Raw genomic sequence first — 22,292 nt, forward strand, 5'->3', positions numbered from 1 at the left:
AGCCTTTTCCCTCTTTAAGGAGGTGGTAGGCATGTTGCAGTTCTTTAGCGCTTAGATGTCTTTGGTCTTGTTTGTGTAGCACCCAGTGCAGTGCAAAACCTAAAGGCAGAAGCTGAGGATTCAATATCAATCCGTGTAAGTTGGAGGATCCCCGCCGAGCCAAACGGTCCCATTACCCAGTACAGGCTGCAAGTTCTGGTCGATGAGATTCTAGTGCAAGACATCACCCTGACTGTCGAGGTAAGGAAACCTGTTGTCACAGCTTCATGTGGTCAAAATAATGCACTCAAAGAGCTAATTACATGGGGTGGGTTAAAAAAAAATAAGCCCAAACAGTGAGGCTTTGCAAATTTTAATCTATAGCACATTTGAGTTTCTCTGTATCACATTTCATTCTTTTATGTTTTAATGTATTCTTTTTTTTAATTTCAGGAGCTATCTTAAATTGTTTAATTTGTTTGAAAAACACTTTAATTTTCAGAATTATTTTTCGTCTGCCTGATTCAAAACATTAAAAACAAAAACAGACAAATATTAAAACTTTTACAGTGTACTTGAATTGTTTATTGAATTGTTATTTATATATTTTTAACTTAGTCAACATCTGAATGACAGTTATTCCCTTGCATGATTTTTTAAATAAAGCTCCTCTTACTGAAGTACAACATTTTAGTATTGTACTTAACTGTATCAGATAACAATAACATGGGCAGCCTTCAGCTAGGATCTATACTTGTTGAAAATTTAACGTGACTTTTTTAAAGCTCTATCATTGTTGTTAATTGGTAAAAAATAGTAAATGGTGTTTACTTAAATAGCACTTTACTACATTATTTGATAACCCAAAGTGCTTTACAGTCACAGTCCCATTCACCCATGCACACACACATTCACACACTGGTGGCAGCTCCGCTGCTTAACACTGGCACCAACATAAAACCACCAAGAGTAACGTGGGGTTTAGTGCCTTACCCAAGGACACTTTGACAAATGGGCAGGCAGGAACAGTACCTGAGATATTCTGGTCAGTTCTACTACCAACCCTGTGAACCTCTTTCTTCTAAAACCATTTTAAAAGTCTTTCTTTGCTGACAAACAAACAAAACTGTTTACATGCATGGATGGTTTTCTGTTCCTGTAGAACTCTGCAGATTTTTATGAGGACGTGACGTTTTCTCCAAAAGTCCACGGCACCCTGGGGCGGCGTAAGAGAGCTGCCGAGCTCGATCTGCTTACATCTCATCCAGCCTTCACTGCCACCATCTCTGACGGCACTGACATGACTGCTTCCAGCTTTATACACACAAAGACTGACACCAAACCAACCACTGACAAGTCCAGCAGGGCTTCTGATTTGCAGTCTGGCAGCAGCATCTTGTCCACTAACACATTATCTCCAACCTTGATGCATTCCCATACCCTTCCCCCCTGGCTGACAGAGCAACCACATGCAAATGAGTTGACATCAGACTCCTCCACCAGAGTTGTGACTCCAGGCAAACAGCGTTTGTTCACCCATGATGCTTCAGTCACTGCACGTTTTTCTAATGCAGCAGTTTCTGGAACAACAGGTGGGGAAGAGCTAACCTTGACCATTGTCTACTTGGTATTTGGTTTGCTTTTGAAGGATTCCTTTACATAACAACAGCTTTTAAATTATATGGATGGATATATCTGTGCAACTGCTTCAGGTGTTACGGTGAAACAGGAGGTGGTGAATGTTCTTTCTGAGGAACTGTCTTACGTGGTGTCAGAACTGAGTCCCTTCACTGAGTACACATTCAAAGTAACAGCCTCCACCACTGTGGGAGAGGGTCCAGCTATTAATATCACAGAGAAGACCAGGGAGCAAGGTAGGTGGTCAAATATGTCAGGTGTTTTTTTTTCTAACATGCAAAATCATATTGCTTTCTATTAGTTGCTGTAATATTCTGTAACTGTGTGTCTCCAGCCCCCAGTTCAGTGCTCAAAGTGTCCTATGAAAACATCACCTCCACCTCCATTCTTGTGTACTGGGACCCTCCTCTTAATCCCAATGGACAGATCACACATTACACTATCTATGGTCTTAATTTACAAAGCAATCAAGATGTGAAGTGGGTCACCAACACCACATCCATACTAATATCAGGTAGAGTTGATCCTGTAAATGCAAATATTCACACCAAGCTTCAGTTTTTTTTATCCATGTTATAAACATAAAAGCTTGATAGTTTTTTTCTTTTGTTTTGTTTTAATTCATGGTTATAGATTTGGACAAGTACTCTGCATACAAACTAGGGGTCGCTGCATCCACAGTTGTGGGAGAAAGTGTCCTGTCAGAAGAGGACTACATTTTTGTTTTCACCCTGGAAGATGGTATTTCCTGAACACTTCAAATATACAATCACATGCACACATTTAAAGGTCAAAATAACTGCCAGACTTTTAGAAAGACATGATGTGTTTTCTATTAAAAAAAGTAAATAATTTTGCCATTAATCTGCACGTGATCTCATCCCCTTCAACATCCTATTCCACAATATTATCAAGTAGGTCTTCACATTTTAAACAAACTTCATGTTAAATATCATAGTTTTTGTATATTACTAATTTTAATCGCCAGTATGCCGTTTTTAGACCAAACTAAAAAAGGAACCTGTGTTGTTTTTGCAGAGCAGCGCAAAGTAAGCCCCCCCCCCCCCCCCCCCCCCCCCCCACTTCCTGTCATCCATATTTTTACACTCTCTCCCGCTAGCTTACAGCACCTAACACCCCCAAGCTAGCATTAGCGGTACAACAAAAATGGCGAGCAATGTTGGAGCTATCCTATCGGACGAGGAAAACAAAGACGTAGTAGGATCTATTTGTCTGAAAGATGCATCAGAATAGAGCGAAGCAGAGATCTTGTGGCTTACAGTAGTAGCTTCTACGTCATAGCTACAAGCTTTTTCCAACTGCATTTTTTCATCTTATCCTAATTCACAATGATTTATATAAATAAATACTCACAAATGCAATTTAGAATTTTTTTACATACAGTATGTCCTTCACCATGAGAAAAATGTCAAATTAACATTTTAATAATGTGATTTTCACTGGAATGGGTCTTTAATGTGTTTTTGCTTGTTTCTCTTTCAGAACCAGATTCCGCACCTGAAAATCTCACAGTGGAAGACACCACCCCTTCCACTGTCACCCTCACATGGTCTAAACCAGAAAAAGCAAATGGGGTTATCCAGTACTATGAGGTTCTTTTAAACAATGCATCCTTTACGGCAGCGATGAACACAACCTCTAACAGAGTGACTCTTACTAGTCTGAAACCATTCTCATACTACAACGTGTCTGTGAGGGCCTACACACGCTACGGCCATGGCAACCAAACATCTAACACTTTATACCTGCTGTCTGGAGAAGATGGTGGGTGAGAGGATGAGCCTACTTTTATAAATATGAGCACCTTTTAGACTAACATCAACTATACCAACCATGTCTCTTTTCAATATTTCATTTCTAGTTCCAGGGAGTCCTCCATATGGCCTCTCCTATGAGTCCATCACCCCTGGTGAGGTGAATGTGACCTGGCAGCCTCCTCTGCTGCCTAACGGTATCATCACTCACTACAGCCTGGAACTCCGGAACTCCACTAACTACCTGAATCTCACCTCACGGACCAACTTCATCCACATCACGCACCTGAGGAAGTATACAAAATACCAAGTTGTGGTTCAAGCACACACGCATGCCGGGCCAGGAAACTACAGCAGCGAGCCGCTCAACATAACAACACTTGAGGATGGTGAGATGGGTTAAAGAGAAGACTGTTTTTCTTTTCAGTTTTAGGACGATCCACTGTTACACCAAGACAGGAGAATGAGAGTGACTGGGTCTCACTTCCTTCTAGTCTTCCCTTGCTCAGCTGCTTTTTTGTTTCAGATCATGCTAACAGTGTTTTATTACAGGTTTTTGATCCCCCATTATGCATCTATGTTATTCAAGCTAACTGGTTTTAACTTTTCAGGGTATTGTTACTGTCTGCTCTTGACATCATGTTCTGCAGGGATGTTCCTGACTTTAACAGTACTAATTTCCAGTTAACCAGCCATAACCTCTTCATTCACACGGGTCCTCTTAAGTCTCTTTGTTCTTATGTGACTTGAAAGTGTTTCTCCTGCATCTCAGCTCCAGACACGCCCCCTCAGTTTCTCCACGCCAGAAAGCTGTCAGATTATGAGGTACAATTGTCATGGGAACCACCACTTGAAGCCAATTCAGAGATTCTCTATTACATTGTCAAAATTTGGTAAGTTTGGAAATGTGTCCACCCTTTCTGAATGACAGTAATGAAAACAAATGTGAGGCAGACTGCACCTTTAGCGTTTGCTCACTTTTAGGAATGAAACAACCCAACTGTGGCAGAATGTGACAGGGACATCAGTAGTTATCCAGGTGGATTCAGAGAGCCGCTACAACGCTTCTGTCTCCAGTTGGACCAAACTGGGCGATGGAGGAGTGCTGATTTACATTAGCTTCACTGTCACTGATGCAGGTACATCTAAAAAAAATCTGACAGTTGGTTGAATTCAAAATTCATTATTAATAGTTTCTTTCTCAACATGTCTCTTTATTCCTTTTTTTGTCCCTTACTCTTAGAGCCGTTTGATCCACCACAAAATGTGACTTTTGAAAATGTCACAGCTTCTTCCGTCACCTTGATGTGGCTCCCACCCACTCAGCCCAATGGGATTATTGTGCACTACACTATTTATTACAGTGATAATGGCACAGTTAGAAAACAGGTGAGGCATGTAAACTGGATCTGAAGAAGGGAAACAGAACTGAGTGACTGAAAAAAAAATATTATACAGAAACTTAAAGAAACAAAATGTAAAGCCTTTGTCACATGCACCTGTAGAGAAGGTTGATGGGTTCTGCAAGTTTTTGTCCGGGCCGGTGGAAGGATGTAGAGTGGTGCAGCAGCATCATTAGATGAGCGCAGGTGTGTCTTGCAGTTCCCTTAAGACTCGTATGGCCGGCTCTAAGGATGTCATGAAAACTGAACCTACAATTGGTGTGTGTGGTAAATGTATCGGGAAGTATTTGTAAGGCTAGGATAAGTTGCACGCACTTATGATATACAAGTGATGCTGTCATATTGTGCCTTTTGGTCAAACTGGTCCCCTTCTGGCCACCTGCAGATACTTTAAGTATGAGGTGTCCAGGTAATACATAAGGGCCCAATGGATGCCAACACAAATTACATTTTGGTTGTCTAATTTCCTAAATTCTGTCAGTCTGCAGCAAGAAGCCCCCAAGTTTTTTGCTTTAACATCACTAATGGGCTTCTAGCACATTGCGCTGGTTTTGGGTGGTTAAAAAAGGAAAAATCCATAAAACACGCCTTCGTTCAAGTGTTTGCAATGACCTGTCCCTTACAAAATGCACATAGAAAAAATGCGCATGAATGTTTTTGCTCTATGGTCCCACTGATGTCAATAATGTTGCCATAATGTCCGGGATACCTGCGTGTCCGCAATGTTCTGTTTTTTTTTCACCTTTTTTTTTCACAGTCCGTAACCTTCCTCTAAGGGCAGTTGTTACTAAGGTTTTAAAATAAGTACCTTAAGGGGTAGAGGTGGGGGTTTGAATTAACTTAATTAAAAAAAGACTCAAGACTTATGTTGGGGGTTTCAGCTGGGCCAAAATATAAAATCCTTCTTTTTTCTCTTCTGTAAACTATGTGCACAGCTGACACTTTACCTTTGCTTCAGTTCCAGAGGAAGGTTTTGACAATAATCCTAACTCTGTTTTCCAACAGATAGTTGCCGTTTCAGACTTACCTGAACGCCCCTCACCCAATTCATCCTTTGTCTACACTCTGACTCGGCTGATTGGAGGCACTAACTACACTTTTTGGATGACCTCCAACACTTCTCAGGGTGATGGAGGGGTCCAATCTGAGGAATTTACCCTGCTCTTACCAGAGGATGGTCAGTCAGACACTCAAAAGCACCAGTACAGAAACAATTTATCAAGATTAATAGTAAATTTACACATTTATATGTGTATATTTATATATATATATATATATATATATATATATATATATATATATATATATATATATATATATATATATATATATATTCATTTTGGAAAAATTATCCTCAATAAAATGAATAGTCAGAGAGGAAAGTCTGCGCACTTTTTTCAAATCTCTTCTTACCCTTAAATAAAATTACATAAAAACTCAATGGTTGAAAATGCAGCTTTAAAATTGTGATTGTTTACTTTGCGACTATGCAAAAAGATGTCTTCTGTACTGTATGATCACATTTTTAGAAATAACAGAATAATGTGAACAAAAAAATTAGATCAGAACAAGATGACATTAATGATAAGGAGGGGGAAAAAAACTATTTCAAGCTCTGAGAAAATGTGTGCCATTTCGTGCTGCAGTGAAAGTGTTGCCATGGCAGCTGAGATTAGCATTTATGCATGTAATATTTCGTTATGCTCCTAATTATAGATGTTGAAAAAAGGGGGTAAAATTTGATCTCGAGGTTTTTATGTGATTTTAGGAAAAATGGTGCAGACGGGCCTCCATTACACTTTGTAACAAAAAATCTGACAGTTTAGACTTTTTTAAAATAATGTTTGTGAATTATTCTCATTTTCTGAACTGCTCATACTGACCTTGTATCTCTGCCTGTGCTCTAGCTGCTCCAATATCAGCCGAGCACTGGACCTCCAAGGCACCTTGTGTCTCCCACACAGCCAATCCCAGCAGGGGCTCACTCCCCCTGGCCCCTAATACTTACTGTCTTATCTCTGGATATCTCCTGTTTAATCTCCCCTTCTTCTCACCCTTTTTTTCTAATCTCTGTACCATGTGTTTCCAGAGGATCTGTGAAGAACAGGATGAGTACTTTCCTTCATCTTTCTGCCTTCATAATCCCTATTTTTCAGTGTGTCAACTTCTCTGTACGTTTCCCAAAGAACATTTAAATAATTTGCTGTTTCCTTCATTTTTTTCTCTTTTGAAAGTGTTCTTCTGTGACATTCAATAAATTTAATCCAATGTGCTGTCTATTTTACTAATGTTAACATCAACCTTGATAGATGTTGATTATAAAGACAAGTGATGCATTCATCTTTTTCTCCTACGATGTCAGATTGTAATTAATTGATTGATGCCCTTTTTGGATGCCTCACAGTGTAGTAGTGCTGTCAGCGAAGGCTGAAAATAGTAACCCTTTTTTTTCTTCTCTTCTCCCTCAGTGCCAAACGGCCCGGTCTCCAACTTGACGTATCAAATCTTTAGCTCCACCGCTGTCATCGTGAGCTGGGATCCTCCCACTGAGCCAAATGGCCGCCCTTACTACCTGCTCACTTTGCAGGAGGCTGGCATCTTCCCAAACATGACCAATCAAGGGACTCCTGCTGTCAACAAAACCATCAAGCAAACCACAACCGATAATGTCTATCTCTTCACCAAACTCAGAAAGTATTTCGCTTATGTGCTGACGGTTACCCCAGCAACAGGGGCTGGCCCTGCCTACAACCACACCACCACAATGCACCTAAGAACAGATGATGACAGTAAGATTATCCTCCAGTAACTCAAATTTAATGTTTAATTAAAGTATGTATTTTAACCCTTCTAGTTTTTCTTTTAACTCCTCAGTACCTAGTTCTCCTCCAGTGCTGTTGTCCACAAAAAATCTGACCTCGTCCTCGATCCAAGTAGTCTGGCAACGCCCTCTGGAGGCAAACGGAGAGATAACAGATTATACCCTCATCCTGTCTGGACCAGGAGGCCCAAACACAACACAGACCCTCAACACATCAGTCATTTTCACCAACCTGATTCCTTACACAGCTTACAATCTTACCATTATATCTGCAACACGTAAAGGAGTAGGGCCACCACTGCTGCTGCAACTGCACACTGATGAAGGGGGTAAGTCCAGGAGCAGATTTTAAGATTGTTCTCTAAATTCCACTCTTTTTATTATTACCATAGTTCAAAAATAGCATTTTTTTTACCATCCTAACTTTGTTTTTCAGGCCCCATGTCACCTCCTCGGAACCTGACTATATTTAACCACACTGCAGTTTCTGTGTGGCTGAGCTGGGAGCCTCCCCTGGAGCCCAATGGAGTGGTGATAAAGTATGGCTTTAGGATCCGAGACCTAGTCACAGACACTGTCACACATCAGGTAATATTAATTTCACAGGCTGAAAGCTGCTTCACCATAACAACAAGACAAACACCTGCACTCCATGGAAACACTCAGTAAAAGCACACATGAGCGGTGCTAATTTCACACTCTGGTTAACAGTCTGCAGTAACATTGTACATCTGCACATATGTGTGCTGATACAACAGTTTTATCATTTCCAGCAATCAGGAACGGATAATTGAATCTTCTCTGTTTTTTTTGTCTCCTTTTTTTCATTTGCCTGTATGTTGGAACAAACACAGAATACCTCTGGTTCATCAACCATGAAGTATCTGTCTGGCTTTAGACCTTACAGCTCCTATGAGATCAGTGTGTGCAGTTTTACCAGAGTGGGCCATGGTAATCAGTTCAGTCTCCCTGTGACCTTCACAACAAATGAGTCAGGTAAGGCTCATGCCGTTTGCACAAATATGATTTTTAGTCACAAAGAATCGGATTTCTGCTCACGATTGAGGTTTTTAAGAAGTGTTTTTAGATGTATAATAGATGTTAGAATATAAAAAAAAAAGGCTTGTGATTTTACTGCCCAGTATTTCTGCTTTGTTTGTCATGAATTGGAAAGACCATCAAATGATGTTCACATAGACTGGAATGAGACTTAGATCCTCGTTTTCTAATTCTTCTAGACTTTTAACAAAGCAGACATGAAACAAATGTAGGTTGACCCACAAGAGAGGAGTTTTAGGCACCCAATTTTTTTTTACTTCAGGAAAATAATTAAAACATATTTTTGGTATACTGTATAAATTGGAATCATCTTTATAGTACAAAAAGTAATGAAGAAGAAAAAACATAAACATACAACAACTCTTTTACTATTATTATTATATAGTTTTGATTATGATGAGAAAGATGAAGAGTTTATCTCAACGCCATTTATGCAAAGTTGTAAAAGCCCAAGAACAGGGCGTTGTGCCCAGTTCCCTAAACATTTAGATTAAGGGGGTAACAATTCATTTTAACAATTCTACACATATCAATCTGTGGTTGCAGATATGATTCATAGTTGATATTAGTTCATTTTTAACGATTTGAGCCGATTCGCTAACTTAAAATCGATCCAGGTCATCTTTTGTCAAAAATTCAACCAGTGTGACTCAGAGATAATGAACAGTGCAGATGAAGTTTTCCAGATCCCATGTGTTTCTTGCTAGATTATCCAGTGTAATTTAAATATGTATAAAAAAAAAACAAGTAAAAAAGGAATAACTGCAAATCCATCCACATAATCTAAAAAGACAGTCAGTGATAATCTCGTAGGGATCACATGAACGCCCAACAAAAAAAAAAAACTTTTTTCCCCCTAGACTAAAACCACCCATTTCTGCGTAAAATTAATAAAATTTGTGTTAGGACCCCCCTACTACCCTGTCAACTGTCTGCTATGATGAACATATGTTGCGCTGGAGGGGGGGTTGCACGCAGGGGAAAACAACGTAGAGAGGTAGAGAGGCGGGGGCGGGGCTTAGACTTACCGCTTAAAATACCAGGCCCGCAACAAACTAAAAGCTGATTCCTAACAACAAATAAGTCCTCATCCATTAAATTAATATACTTTATTGGTTTTACTGGATTTATAGAAAAAAAATAGAAACGAGTCTGCATCAAAGTGAATTTATTTCCATCATCTCACTCATCAAACACCTCTTGGTGTTTACAGATGGAAAAGTCTATTCAAAGTTGTGTAAACTCTCATGAATAATTAAAATGAATAATTAAATAATTATCCTGACAGCATTTTGAATTAAAAAAGTATTGCCAAATGAACTATCACGATTTTTGGCGAAACAATTTTTTTTCTAACACCCCCCTAATCAAATCAAATCAAACTTTATTTATAAAATAGTGTTGCAGCTTCCTGTGCTTTCTTTTCTGTGGGAAACTGATCCAAATCGCTCTTTGAGTGGTACAGGTTGCCGACCCCTGTTTTAGGTCCATAAACTTCAGCCCACTGTTGTTTTTCAACATTAAAACAACACAAAGAGAACATTAATGGAGCATTCTGCCACACTTTATGGTCACATGTCTTTGTAAAATTCAAAGTGGACTGTAATGATGGTTGATCATTTTTTGCTACCCTCACGTGTTTTGTCTGCTGTAGCACTTGGTTGTTTTACATTATATGAAAATACCATGTCTCAATCCAAACGGTATTTTTCAATACCGACATAATTTCTTTATTTATTTAGAAAGTATTTTATAATGCTATAGGTTAATTTGATTAAAAACATGCCTTAGACAGATTGATCTGGTTGGATCGTGGGAATGTAAATCAATTCTGTCCAAATTTAGATAAATATGTAACAAGTGCCTTAGCTATTTTTGAATTGATTAAATGATGTCCAAAACAAACACTATATAGGACTCAAAATGTCCTTCTTAATAGTATCATTGTCTTCCTTCTCACCTTCTTTGTTTGTAGTTTCAGACGTTGTTGGAAACCTTTCTTGCTCTGGATTGACATGGGATACAATTCAACTTTCCTGGGAAATTCCAGAAAACCCCAATGGACAGCTCCTTTTTTACAATATTATAGTGCAGGGAGACATGGAAACCTTCACACTCCAGGCCACTTCCCCAGAGTACACACTGTCTGGACTGTCCCCAAATCAGGAGTACACACTTTCTGTAGCTGCAGTCAATTCTGCAGGACCAGGGGACCAAGCAAATTGCATCACTTCAACACTTTCTGAATCAGGTAGTCCGATTTTTAGAGATTTGTATTTTAATATTTTACACATTTAGGTGACTTTACTGAATTGTTGCTCTTGAGAGATAATGCTTGATAGAATCCTCTGTGTCGTAACAGTTCCGGCTGCTCCTCGCTTCCTCGTCATGTATCAGGTCACCCCTAGCAATGTGACACTCCAGTGGGCTCCCCCGCTACATGTTCCTGGACTGCTGAAGGAATATCTCATCAATGCCCAGCTGCTTTCTACTGTGTGTGGGGCAAACCTAGCAACCTCATCCTCAGAGGTTATTTTGGCCTCAGACTGCATAGTTGATAATTTCACAGTTTCCGCGAATGCCTCGGATAATGCTGCAGAGAACAGCATCACTCTGCAGTCCCTGGCCAAATACAGATGGTATCGCTTCAGAGTGGCTGCTGTGACCAACGCTGGGATTGGAGAACACACACACTGGATTTATGAGCTCACCCTAGCTGGAGGTAAGGACATCCCAGCGACCTTTTTGCGTTGCCAGGGGGAATTGGCAGTCAGTCTGGACATCAAAATTAATATTTGATCAATGACTCGTGTGTTTTCAGAGATGAGATCAAAATTACACAGTTTGTGCTTGTCACTGAAATCTGTTCAAACGACTACACAGTCAGGGACATCATTCAGTTTTATTTGGAAAGAACCAGCAGTGTTAAAATCTTTTAATATTTTATAATTACAGCAATTATAAAATATTTGCTAATTATGAAATTACCCTTAAGGAACATTAAAAGGAGGATCTCATTTTGTCTTCAAATTCAGCTGATGCTAACTTCTCTTACACAGATAACTCACAATACTTATGTAAGTCTTAGTAAGGATACATTTCAGCGTAGGCCATACCAAGCAAGTCTTGACAAAAGCTGCTGAAGGTTAAGGACAAAGTAACACGACTCATGCATACAAAGAAGGTTATAATTTACAACTAAAAGCCTTGGAGGAGCTGTACTATTGATCTGTAAAAAGCGTATGTTCACACAGTCACGTTTCACTTTAGCATAATCTTTCTACAATTAAAATCAAATAAACAACCCCCTCTGCAGTTACCACCATACCACCAATGCAGTTAAGATGCTCTTTAGTGAGTGAATTCATTAACTGGAGGGATAAAGGTCATTGCTTTGATTTGCTTACTTTAGTTTTGTGTGATTAATGCTATCTGTCAGGCATACTTTGTGTCATATACACTCACTGGTCACTTTATTAGGTACACCTGTCCAACTGCTCGTTAATGCAAATTTCTAATCAGCCTATCACATTGTAGCATATTAATGCATTTAGGCATGTAGACATGGTCAAGACAATCTGCTGCACTACAAACTGAACATCAGAATGGGGGGAAAAAGGAGGATTTCACTGACTTTGAACGTGGCATGGTTGTTGGTGCTAGATGGGCTGGTCTGAGTAATTTCAGAAACTACTGATCTTCTGGGATTTTAACGCACAACCATCTTTAGGGTTTACAGAGAATGGTCCGAAGAAGAGAAAATATCCAGTAAATGGCAGTGCTGCGGGCGGAAATGACTTTTTTATGCCAGAGGTCAGAGGAGAATGGCCAGACTAGTTGGAGCTGATAGAAAGACAACAGTAACTCAAATAACCACTGGTTACAACCAAGGTTTGCAGAAGAGCATCTCTGAACGCACAACACATCCAACAATGAGGCAGATGGGCTACAGCAGCAGAAGACCACACCAGGTGCCACTCCTGTCAGCTAAGATCAGGAAACTTAGGCTACAATTCACACAGGCTCATCAAAATTGGACAATAGAAGATTGGAAAAACATTGTCTGGTCTGATGAGTCTCCTTTTTATGCTGTGACATTGGGATGGAAGGGTCAGACTTTTGTGTCAACAACATGAAAGCATGGATCCATCTTGCCTTGTATCAACTGTTCAGGCTTGTGGTGGTGGTGGTGTAGTGGGGCGGGGGTATTTTTTGGCACACTTTGGACCCCTTAATACCAACTGAGCAGGGTTAAAACACCACAGCCTTGTGAGTATTGTTGCTGACCGTGTCCATTCCTTTCTGACTACAGTGTACCCATCTTCTAATGGTTACTTCAAGCAGGATAACGCGCCATGTCATAAAGCTGGAATCATCTCAGACTGGTTTCTTGAACATGACAATGAGTTCACTGGACACAAATGGCCTCGACAATTGCCAGATCTTAATCTAATAGAGCACATTTGGGATGTAGTGGAACAGGAGATTGGCATCATGGATGTGCAGCCGAAAAGTCTGCAGCAAGTGATAAGTGATGCTAGCATGTCAACATGGGCCAAACTCTCTGAGGAAGGTTTCCAGTATCTTGTTGAATTTATTCCACAAAGAATTAAAGCAGTTCTGAACGCAAAAAGGGGTCCAACCCGGTACAAACAAGATGTGCCTAATAAAGTGGCCAGCAAGTGTATGTATATACATGCTTAGACTTCCGTGTCTCTCATCCTCCCTTGACAGATCCTGATGCTCCTCCTCGTGACCTGGTGGTGACGTCTACCTCTACCAGCCTTCATATCACATGGGAGGAACCAGCTGTTCTCTCTGGACCAACATCTTATCTTGTCCAGGTCACTTTACTGAACACAAGCTGTTTATTGAACGACTGCAGCATGCATACAGATATTAGAAAATCAAGTAGGACAACCATAAGTATTTAAAATGGATCCAGTTACTGTAGTCTCTCTTTCTATCTTAGGTGGATGGTCCTAGTGTGAACATCTCAATAGTTCGATCTCAAGAAGAGGTGAAAACTGTAGTTGTAACTAACCTGACCGCCTTCACTCGTTACAATGTGACTCTCATTGCCTTCACTGGTTCACTGGAGCATGCTAAGAGAGATGGAAAAGCTATTGGGCCTATTACCCATCAAACACTGGAGGCGGGTATGACTAGTTCTGTTCAGCTATTTGTCTCCAAAATTAACAACTTACTACTCTGAACGTTTCCCTCCATCTCCAGAGCCTAATGACCCACCCAAGAATGTGAATGTCACAGCTATCCCAGAGGAAGTTAAGAGTGTGACAGTGAGCTTCAGTCCTCCAGAAGAGCCCAACGGAATAATAACTGACTATGTTGCGTTAGTTTATGAAAAAGAAAAGCTGATCAAAAACATCAGTCTTCGCATTATCCAGACAGAAAACAACACACTGACTGCAGATGTTGAAGGTCTTAAAGGAGGACACAATTACAGCATACAGGTGAAAAGCATGCAAAAACAAGCTATAACTCAGCTTTATAAAAGTTTGTCATATTGGCATCTCTTGTTTCTTGTTCTGGTCTGATTGCAGATTTCGGCTAAGAATGGTGCAGGCTGGAGCCCGCTCAGTCAACATTTCCAGATAACTACAGGAATCAAAGGTACAGCTCTGCCTCTTGAGTCTTCTCTGCAGTGCTCCAGTACAGTTTGTATTTTCTTCATGTTGCAGCACTGCAGCAAAAGTATGAGACAGAATTGTTACAAACAGGTCAGCTCTGATGCAGGAAATGGAACTCTTCAGATCCACATTGATATTGCTGGTGTTTGATGTTATAGAGTATAGGTTCAATTTACACATTCACCTGACAGCTGTGTGTGTGTGTGTTTGTGCCTGCGTGCGTGCTTGCACACTTCTCCTCTTTTCCAGCCCCTTCCAAGCCAACCCAAACACCCCAGGCAATGCTGGGCAATGGAGGGGTTGCCATGGTAACCCACAAGACTATCACCGTACGCAAGCCTGCTTGTTTCTATAGTGACGACAACGGACCAATTGCAAAAATTCAGGTCATCGTGGCCGAGTCAGGGGGTATGACAGTCATCACTTTTTAGTTCAATGCACTTGTGTTTTGGTCTTCTTCAGTGTTTGAAGCTTAGAGCAGAATCATGTTATACAGTGCATCACTTTGTACCAAGCTCCCAAAAGCCAATTTATCAAGCCTGAGAGTTTAACATCAAAAGTATGACTCTTTTTTTTTTCTTTTTTTGTACTCCTTCCTCACGTCCAATTTCCTTCCTGTCTCAGTGAGAGATCAGGAGAACATAACCAACTGGAGGAGTGCTTTTTACCTCCGCCCTGCCCCTTACCTGACAGATGAGGGCTTCTACAATCCTCCATGTTCATCGGTCAAGAAGACAGCAGCGGTGAATACTCACTTCAGAGGGGGTCAACCGGAGTCGGGAGACGGCTCGTCACTGGTGAGGTTTAACCAAACTACAGAGGAAGGCTACGTGATCGGAGGGAACAATGCTTGTTTGGAACAGAACAACACCGATCATTTCTGCAATGGGCCTCTAAAGCCTAACACTGTCTATGTGTGAGTGCACACGACACTTTCTTAATGCTCCAAGTGTTGTTTTTTATCGTCTTCAGGCTGTACTCTTACTCCATTATGACAGGTTTAAGTTCAGAGCTACCAACATCAGAGGCCAGTACACCGACTCTGTTTACTCAGAGCACGTCAGAACAGGTACACCTATAGGAAGTGAAACTGCATAAATTCATACAAAACAATAGGAGTCATACACCATGAGCTTTTTGGCGATGTTCTGTCTCTCCCAGCTTCTGCAGATGGGCTGCTGACCAGAGAAGAGCAGATCATCCTGGGGGTTCTGCTATCATTCTTTTTGGCCTTATTTTTTATCATCATCATCTGTGTCTCAGTCAAGTAAGAAGAAAGCGTACAGTCTTTCAAACACCTCAATTCTCGCCATAAATTAACTTCTGTATGAGTAACTGATGCAGTAGGAATGAATTTGTTAAATATTTTGTTCATTTATGTATAAATATTGTAATGGTCCCATTTGTTTTTGTGTTGAGGCTCCACCAGCATAAGAAGGAGGGTGGAACTTATTCCCCCAGAGAAGCAGAGATCATAGAGACAAAGTGTAAGCTCGATCAGCTCATCGCTGTTGCAGATATGGAGCTGAAGCAGGAAAAGCTCAACCGGTACATGAGTGTTTGTTTTCATCTAAAATCAGGGCTCCTACTAACATTACTTGCATGTTTTGGTTCTGTCTACCTTCTTCAGACAAGACTTTAAATTTATGTCAATGAGCCCAAAACCGCACTCTACCATTTGCCAAAATAAGACTTGGGAATAACACACAAAGGCAGAATTGTCATAGTTTTGTAGTTTCAGATGAGACCTTCAACCTCTTTTATGTTAGCCAATCAATTTTGCCAAATTTTGTTAGAAGTTTTCTATGTCTCTTCGCAATAAAAAAACAATAAAAAAGACAATCTAGGTCAGGGGTCGGGAACCTATGGCTCGCGAGCCATATATGGCTCTTTTGATGGTCACATGTGGCTCGCAGACAAATCTTTAATTATAGTTTTTTTTTTTTTTATTAGACCAGTCCTTCTCGGGCGCGATGCGATGCAAGAGGCGCGCAGTAGTAGCGGTGCTTGGAGAGAGAAATCTGCGCCAGCGCTATCAGTTACTATTATCTATAATTTCACAGAGTTTGTACCAGCTGGAAACCTGTGAATTGACGCGCCTAAAACTACGCGCTCCCGTCTCTGAGAAAGAGCGCGCAGATGCGGGGACGGGATGTGTGAGGGAGAAAGCAGAGGGTGGGGCTGAGGTGTTGTGGGGACAGGCAGCAGGTGAATCGCGCAGGGATTGTAAAAACGTAAAACCCGCTTCCCGTCACTCACTGCAGCGTGTGAGTGTGTGTTTGGCTCCGCGTCTGCATGTGATAAGAATGTCTCACATCTACAGAACATTCAGACCTACGATCACGTTTAAAGTCTCAACGCCTGAACGAAGCAGAAACTCACCACGTATCAACCAGACTAGACCATCAGCAAAACTACCACGAGAAATACTCATCATTTATTAGCAACAGAATAACAATGTTATTAAAAAGAATCCACAGACTTATTGTACTTTAAAAATGTTGAAATTAAATCAAATGCACACATTCATTTGTGTATTTAGTTTTAAACAAATTGTCGCGGACTGAGTTGGATGGCTGTTGGGCCGCGTTAAAAGTTCTGGAGTTCATTGAACGCGTCAAGCAGAGATCTGATTGGCCCTCAGTTCTGTCGCTCAGCCTGTTGTTAGGTAGTTTGGACCAATGGGGTTCAGCTATGGGCCGAATAAGGAAATGGGAGGGCTGCAGCGGGAGCAGGTGAATATAAAGTTGGGAGAAGCGCTCTCGTGTCGGCGGGAGAGATTCAGGAGTTGCTGAATTAATTGAACGGCGTTTGTTGCGGTCTGCAGTAACCAGAATAAAGAACTTTAAAAGAGGTTAAGTCTCCGTGCCTCAGTGTGGGGAAGGGACACTACATTATTGTATGGCTCTTTCGAAATTACATTTCAAAATATGTGGCATTTATGGCTCTCTTGGCCAAAAAGGTTCCCGACCCCTGATCTAGGTATTAATCATTGTTTTCTATTTTTTAACTTTTGCTTTTACTTTGAAATCGCTGACATTTTGCAAAAGGAGGACTTAGCCAGAGATTTAAGACAAAGGTTGTCTAGAGTTTATTTTTGACTTATCTATTTTATTAATTTGTCATGTCCAGCAGCAAAGCAAACAGTCAAGAGCTGAGGCTCTCTTGTATTGGACAGATGTTGCTGTTACAGTGGACCACATGATATATCATTATATTTCTATAAATCCCTTTTGTAGTTGAGGCTAAACTTTTTTTATTATTATATTTGTGTGCATTTCTTTTTGGACCGGACAAAAAAAAGAGGAGGAGTAGAGATGGTAGACAAGGGTACAGGAAAAGAAAAATGGTAATTAAAGAAGCACATAAAAGGGAGCAGAATTACAAACGCAACAAGTTACTTGAGGTTTGTCGTTTAGCATTTATGGCTAGATGTTTGTCAAAAGTTCTAGTTCCGCCCACAGACACATTAAAATATTACAAATATATCTGTTGACTGCACAAACCTTTGCAAATGCTTATCAACAACACAGATACAGATCAAGCATATATCACTACTGTACACATACACATATCCTGTTTGTGCAAATATCTGGAGTTACAATAGAATTTATTATTTTTCTAGTGATAATTTGGAGAATGCTTTTAGTCTTGATAGTGGAGACTAAGCTACTATTGTTTCCAAAAAAGTAAAACTGTTATTTTATCTTCTTATGTTTACAGATTTGTTCACACACACAAAAAAACAGTCTGAAAACACCTGACTTCCACTGCTATCCACAAATATAATCTCATTTAGGTACGAAACATTGAACTTGTGCATAAACATTTTAGAGAGAATCGATCTTTTGCAGAGAAATTGATTTTTGTGGACATTGATTTTTGTGTCTCAAGATAATACAAGTATTTATTTGTTTGACTTGACTGATTGAATCCCAGTTATGGTTCACTTTTCCAGTTTTGTGTTTTACACCATTACAAAACTGATGCAAAGTTGTGTGAAATAACTGGTTTTTAGGGCATTATCAGAGCTCATCATTCATCATTAGAGAAGCTATTATTATTAGAAGAGCTCGTTAAAGTTGAATGGCAAAACACAGGTCAGGAAAATGCAGAATCCATGAGGACTTTAAAAAAAAGTTACACAAAAGCTGTGTTTACCCAAAATGTTTTCACACTAACTCTTCTTAACTGTATAACTTTATGTTTTACCAAATTAACAAGTTTTCTCACCTAAAGGTTTCCATCAATGAAATCTGTGTGTAAAGCTTCATGTTGCACACATTTCCTGCTGTAAACATTGGTTTATTAACAGCTTTATACAAAATAAAATAAATAAATTTTTTCTGTGTTGCCATCTACCCTCACTTGCTTTGGCTTTGTTTCTCTCTCACTCAACACTTTTCTCCCACCAGGTATTCCTCTTTCTTCTTTAAGCGGAAAGAAATTTATGTCATCCAGTAAGTTTGGAGTTTTGCGTGCGTGTGAAGCATTTGCTGTGTTCTTCTTTTCTCATAAACCTCACCGTTTGAGTGTTTTGTGTCATCATGTTAGTATTGCCTCATGCTGCATGTCTTCTTGTTTTTTTGTTTAGTAAAGCTTTACTTGAGGCTTATCCATCACATGCGTGTTTAACCAACAGTCCCGCTCATCATGCTCTATCACTGGCAGGGATTGGACAGCTTGGCTGACATTCCTCTGCTTACAAATTTGTTTATGAAATCTCGGGTTTGCTTGAAAGTTAAAGAAGAGGGAGCTTCAGAGAGGAAACACACGTTTGCTTCTTTTGATGTTCATATATTCCTTGAGATTGGAACATCAAAGTGCGGCAGCTGTGTTTAGTCAAAGTAGATTTGATTGCAAAAATGTTAAACCCCCGTCTACTATAGACACAGGCTGCTGTGTGGTTTCAACTGTGTTATTGACAGGAGTGCCAACGTGTGGGCTGATAATGTCGCCTCTATTAGTAATTTTGGTTGAATTTTTTGACTGTTTTTCCCAGGCTGCTCAGCTACAGAAAGTCACTAAAGTAAGTCATCCTTTTTACAATAACTGTGCACGCACACTGCAAATCCTGCATGTTAGGCACTTAATAGAGATCACATCAGAGAGAGGTTATTGCAGAAAGCCTTTTTTTTGGGTCATTTTTGAACCTCTTTTTTTTGTTAGGCCTGTCAACAAGAAGTCTTTTCTGCAGCATGTGGAGGACCTGTGTGCCAATGACAACTCCAAGTTCCAGGAGGAGTTTGCAGTAAGTGTTTGACCTTTCTATCAAATCCTTTCATCATTTTAAGTTAAAGAAACAGGAAAAAATAGAATTTGAATGTTTTTTTGTTTTTTTTCCAGAATTCTTAAGATGCAGAATTAAAGTACTTTAATTTTCAAAGCTTCAAACATCTTAAGATAACCCAAAAATGACATATTGCACAGTTGATCTCTGGTCCCAATGCAGCATCAGGACTGTTCCAGGCTCCTTTTAGCCAACAACACCTCTGAAGCTCTCTTAAACTGCTTATTTTTGAAATACTAAGGTCTCACGTGTGAGATTCAATTATAAGTTTGTCAGATGAGTTAAGTGTACTTTAAGGAATTATAAATAGTATCCCTGGCCTTTAAAGTCACATATTCATATGAATGCTAATGTGTTGAATTGTATTCCTCCAGGAGCTCCCAAAGCTGCTGCAGGATTTGGCAACCACAGATGCTGACCTGCCCTGGAACAAGTCCAAGAATCGCTTTCCCAATATCAAACCCTGTATGTGGTCCGAGTGAAAATTAGCCTCTTAAGGCAACAGAGTGTACAGCATCTAAAACATTTTCTGTATTTCACACACTGACAGAAACACTGACAGTGTTTCTCTGTACACAGACAATAATAATCGAGTGAAACTGCTGTCAGAACCAGGCACTGCAGGCTCAGACTTCATCAACGCCAGCTTTGTTTCAGTGAGTAACTGCTCCCGGTAGAGGGAACTGAATCTTCTGTGCAGTGATTAAATTTGTACTAATTTCTTGAGTTTGTGTCTGAGCCTCACCGTCTCTTATTTTCATCCCTTTAAGGGTTATTTGTGTCCAAACGAGTTCATAGCCACACAGGGTCCTCTCCCTGGAACTGTGGCCGACTTTTGGAGAATGATCTGGGAAACAGGAACCCGCAGCATCGCCATGCTCACACAGTGTTATGAAAAAGGCAGAGTGAGTCATGAGATATTTATACACACTCCGTTTTGGGGTTTGGTCCCTGAAGAATTGTACCTGTGATGGGGTCTAATTTACACATATTTGTGTTTGTGGTGTTTCAGATTCGATGTCACAAATATTGGCCAGAAGACAACAAGCCCATGACCGTGTTTAGTGACATTCTCATCTCCAAAGTGTCAGAGGAAGCTTTTCCTGACTGGACCATCAGAACCTTAAAAGTTGAAAAGGTTCAAACAAACCCCTTTGCCTACATTAACTCACAAAGCCATTACACTTCAAGAACAGGAACTGTAATTGTTTTATTTCCCAATTAAAACAATACTCTTTTGATTGATTACTACGAAATAATTAATGATACTCAAAAATCTCCCATCAGCAATCCTGTCAGTGATGTCATGTCATTGTGATGTTGTCAGCTGATTTCTTTGTTTCAAAATGATTGAAGCTGTTTTTAAATCAGCTGACAAACTTTATTTTTTGATAATTATATCTGAGTATGAACGGCTTGTTGTCCTTAAAAAATGAACAAAGATTCTTTGTCCACAAAATAAGACTATTTGGGGATTTAAAAAAAATGAAATGAAAAAACAAATGAGAATGAAACAAAAGGGACTGAACTGATCCAAAAATTCCACTTCCTGGTTAACACGCTGGGGAAGCAGCTTTATATTCAAGTTCCTAAAACCCACAAAATGGGGGCCAAGGAAGCAACTAAGCCAACATTTTAATGAATTAATCTATAACTATAACTAAAAAATAATAATAAAGCAATGAACTAACAACATCTACAACACAATTTAAATCACCAACATTAACCAAAATAGACCCTTTGAAAATTGAGTATCCCAGAAGTGATTCACCCCAATCTTTTATCAGATTGTCACTTGAAGTGAAAAAAACAAGCCAAATCAAAGTAACACATAGTTTTCCCTTAAATACATTATAATAATAATAAAAGTAATAACGATAATAATAATAATAATATATTGTAATGTGATTATACTATATAATATGTTTTTACAAATTTGTTTATTTTTTAGGAGTAAAAAGAAACTTGCCACAACAACTAATTAGTGGTGAGATGACACAGTTGACTGGTCAGACATCAATATTTATGAATGTTCTGAAATGTAAAACAGTTCTTTCTTTAAGAATGCTGTTTTTTTGTTGCCAAAAAAACGAAAAGGCACGTAAATACATCTAAATCTGATAGCTGATAGTTTCCATTGGAGTGATTTACCGTAAATTTGCTAAGTAAATGTGAAGTCTGTTTGATGGATATAGTTTCTAATACTGTTACAAATTTTTCGAAAACCTTTTAAGGAAGGGAATATTTTTCTAGTCTCAATTGATGCAGGAAATCTTAGATCAAAAAGAAGAGCTTTAATGCTTTCATAATGACATTTAATACCATTTGGCTGAACAGCGTTTATCTTCATTCCAAAGACAAAAAGAGAAAAGATTACCTGTCTTGTCATGTCAGAACTGTTGTGCTGTGAGTGCAGATAAGGAGCTGTCTGCCTTTTGTATTGCATGTGTCTCTGTGTGCAGCATGGCCACTACATTTTGGTAAAACATTTCAACTACACATCATGGCCTGAACATGGAGTTCCAGAGTCCTGCAGCACCTTCATCAAGTTTGTTAAAGCTATCCGATCACATCGGCATGACAACTCCACCATAGCGGTTCACTGTAGGTAAGCTACCATCAGCAGCAGGAAACTGTATCAAATCTTCAGTTTGTATTTAAATTTACCACTTCATT

General features: G+C 39.6%; 1 protein-coding gene across 4 annotated transcripts in view; it reads left to right on the forward strand.

Moving 5' to 3' along the window:
- Nucleotides 1-22,292, forward strand: part of ptprq (protein tyrosine phosphatase, receptor type Q) — a 46,830-nt gene that overhangs the window by 18,966 nt on the left and 5,572 nt on the right. Inside the window, exons 27-60 of one of the 4 annotated variants that reach the window (XM_023955867.1) lie at nt 80-240; nt 1,142-1,571; nt 1,692-1,853; nt 1,952-2,131; nt 2,251-2,358; nt 3,121-3,402; nt 3,500-3,781; nt 4,165-4,285; nt 4,377-4,531; nt 4,636-4,781; nt 5,801-5,972; nt 7,264-7,584; nt 7,670-7,945; nt 8,053-8,204; nt 8,471-8,612; nt 10,651-10,926; nt 11,038-11,397; nt 13,410-13,519; nt 13,648-13,834; nt 13,911-14,149; nt 14,240-14,309; nt 14,576-14,734; nt 14,951-15,242; nt 15,325-15,395; nt 15,488-15,593; nt 15,746-15,874; nt 18,742-18,786; nt 19,329-19,355; nt 19,496-19,577; nt 19,991-20,081; nt 20,196-20,272; nt 20,387-20,521; nt 20,629-20,754; nt 22,079-22,224. In XM_023955867.1, the coding sequence (XP_023811635.1) occupies nt 80-240; nt 1,142-1,571; nt 1,692-1,853; nt 1,952-2,131; nt 2,251-2,358; nt 3,121-3,402; nt 3,500-3,781; nt 4,165-4,285; nt 4,377-4,531; nt 4,636-4,781; nt 5,801-5,972; nt 7,264-7,584; nt 7,670-7,945; nt 8,053-8,204; nt 8,471-8,612; nt 10,651-10,926; nt 11,038-11,397; nt 13,410-13,519; nt 13,648-13,834; nt 13,911-14,149; nt 14,240-14,309; nt 14,576-14,734; nt 14,951-15,242; nt 15,325-15,395; nt 15,488-15,593; nt 15,746-15,874; nt 18,742-18,786; nt 19,329-19,355; nt 19,496-19,577; nt 19,991-20,081; nt 20,196-20,272; nt 20,387-20,521; nt 20,629-20,754; nt 22,079-22,224 (5,818 nt within the window). Of the gene's footprint in view, nt 1-79; nt 241-1,141; nt 1,572-1,691; nt 1,854-1,951; nt 2,132-2,250; nt 2,359-3,120; nt 3,403-3,499; nt 3,782-4,164; nt 4,286-4,376; nt 4,532-4,635; nt 4,782-5,800; nt 5,973-7,263; nt 7,585-7,669; nt 7,946-8,052; nt 8,205-8,470; nt 8,613-10,650; nt 10,927-11,037; nt 11,398-13,409; nt 13,520-13,647; nt 13,835-13,910; nt 14,150-14,239; nt 14,310-14,575; nt 14,735-14,950; nt 15,243-15,324; nt 15,396-15,487; nt 15,594-15,745; nt 16,174-17,308; nt 19,356-19,495; nt 19,578-19,990; nt 20,082-20,195; nt 20,273-20,386; nt 20,522-20,628; nt 20,755-22,078; nt 22,225-22,292 lie in introns of those variants that run through there. The other 3 variants (XM_023955868.1, XM_023955869.1, XR_002873412.1) reach the window with 3 other exon arrangements.

This window comes from Oryzias latipes, chromosome 6, assembly GCF_002234675.1.
Source record: "Oryzias latipes chromosome 6, ASM223467v1".
NCBI classification, from domain to species: Eukaryota; Metazoa; Chordata; class Actinopteri; order Beloniformes; family Adrianichthyidae; genus Oryzias; species Oryzias latipes.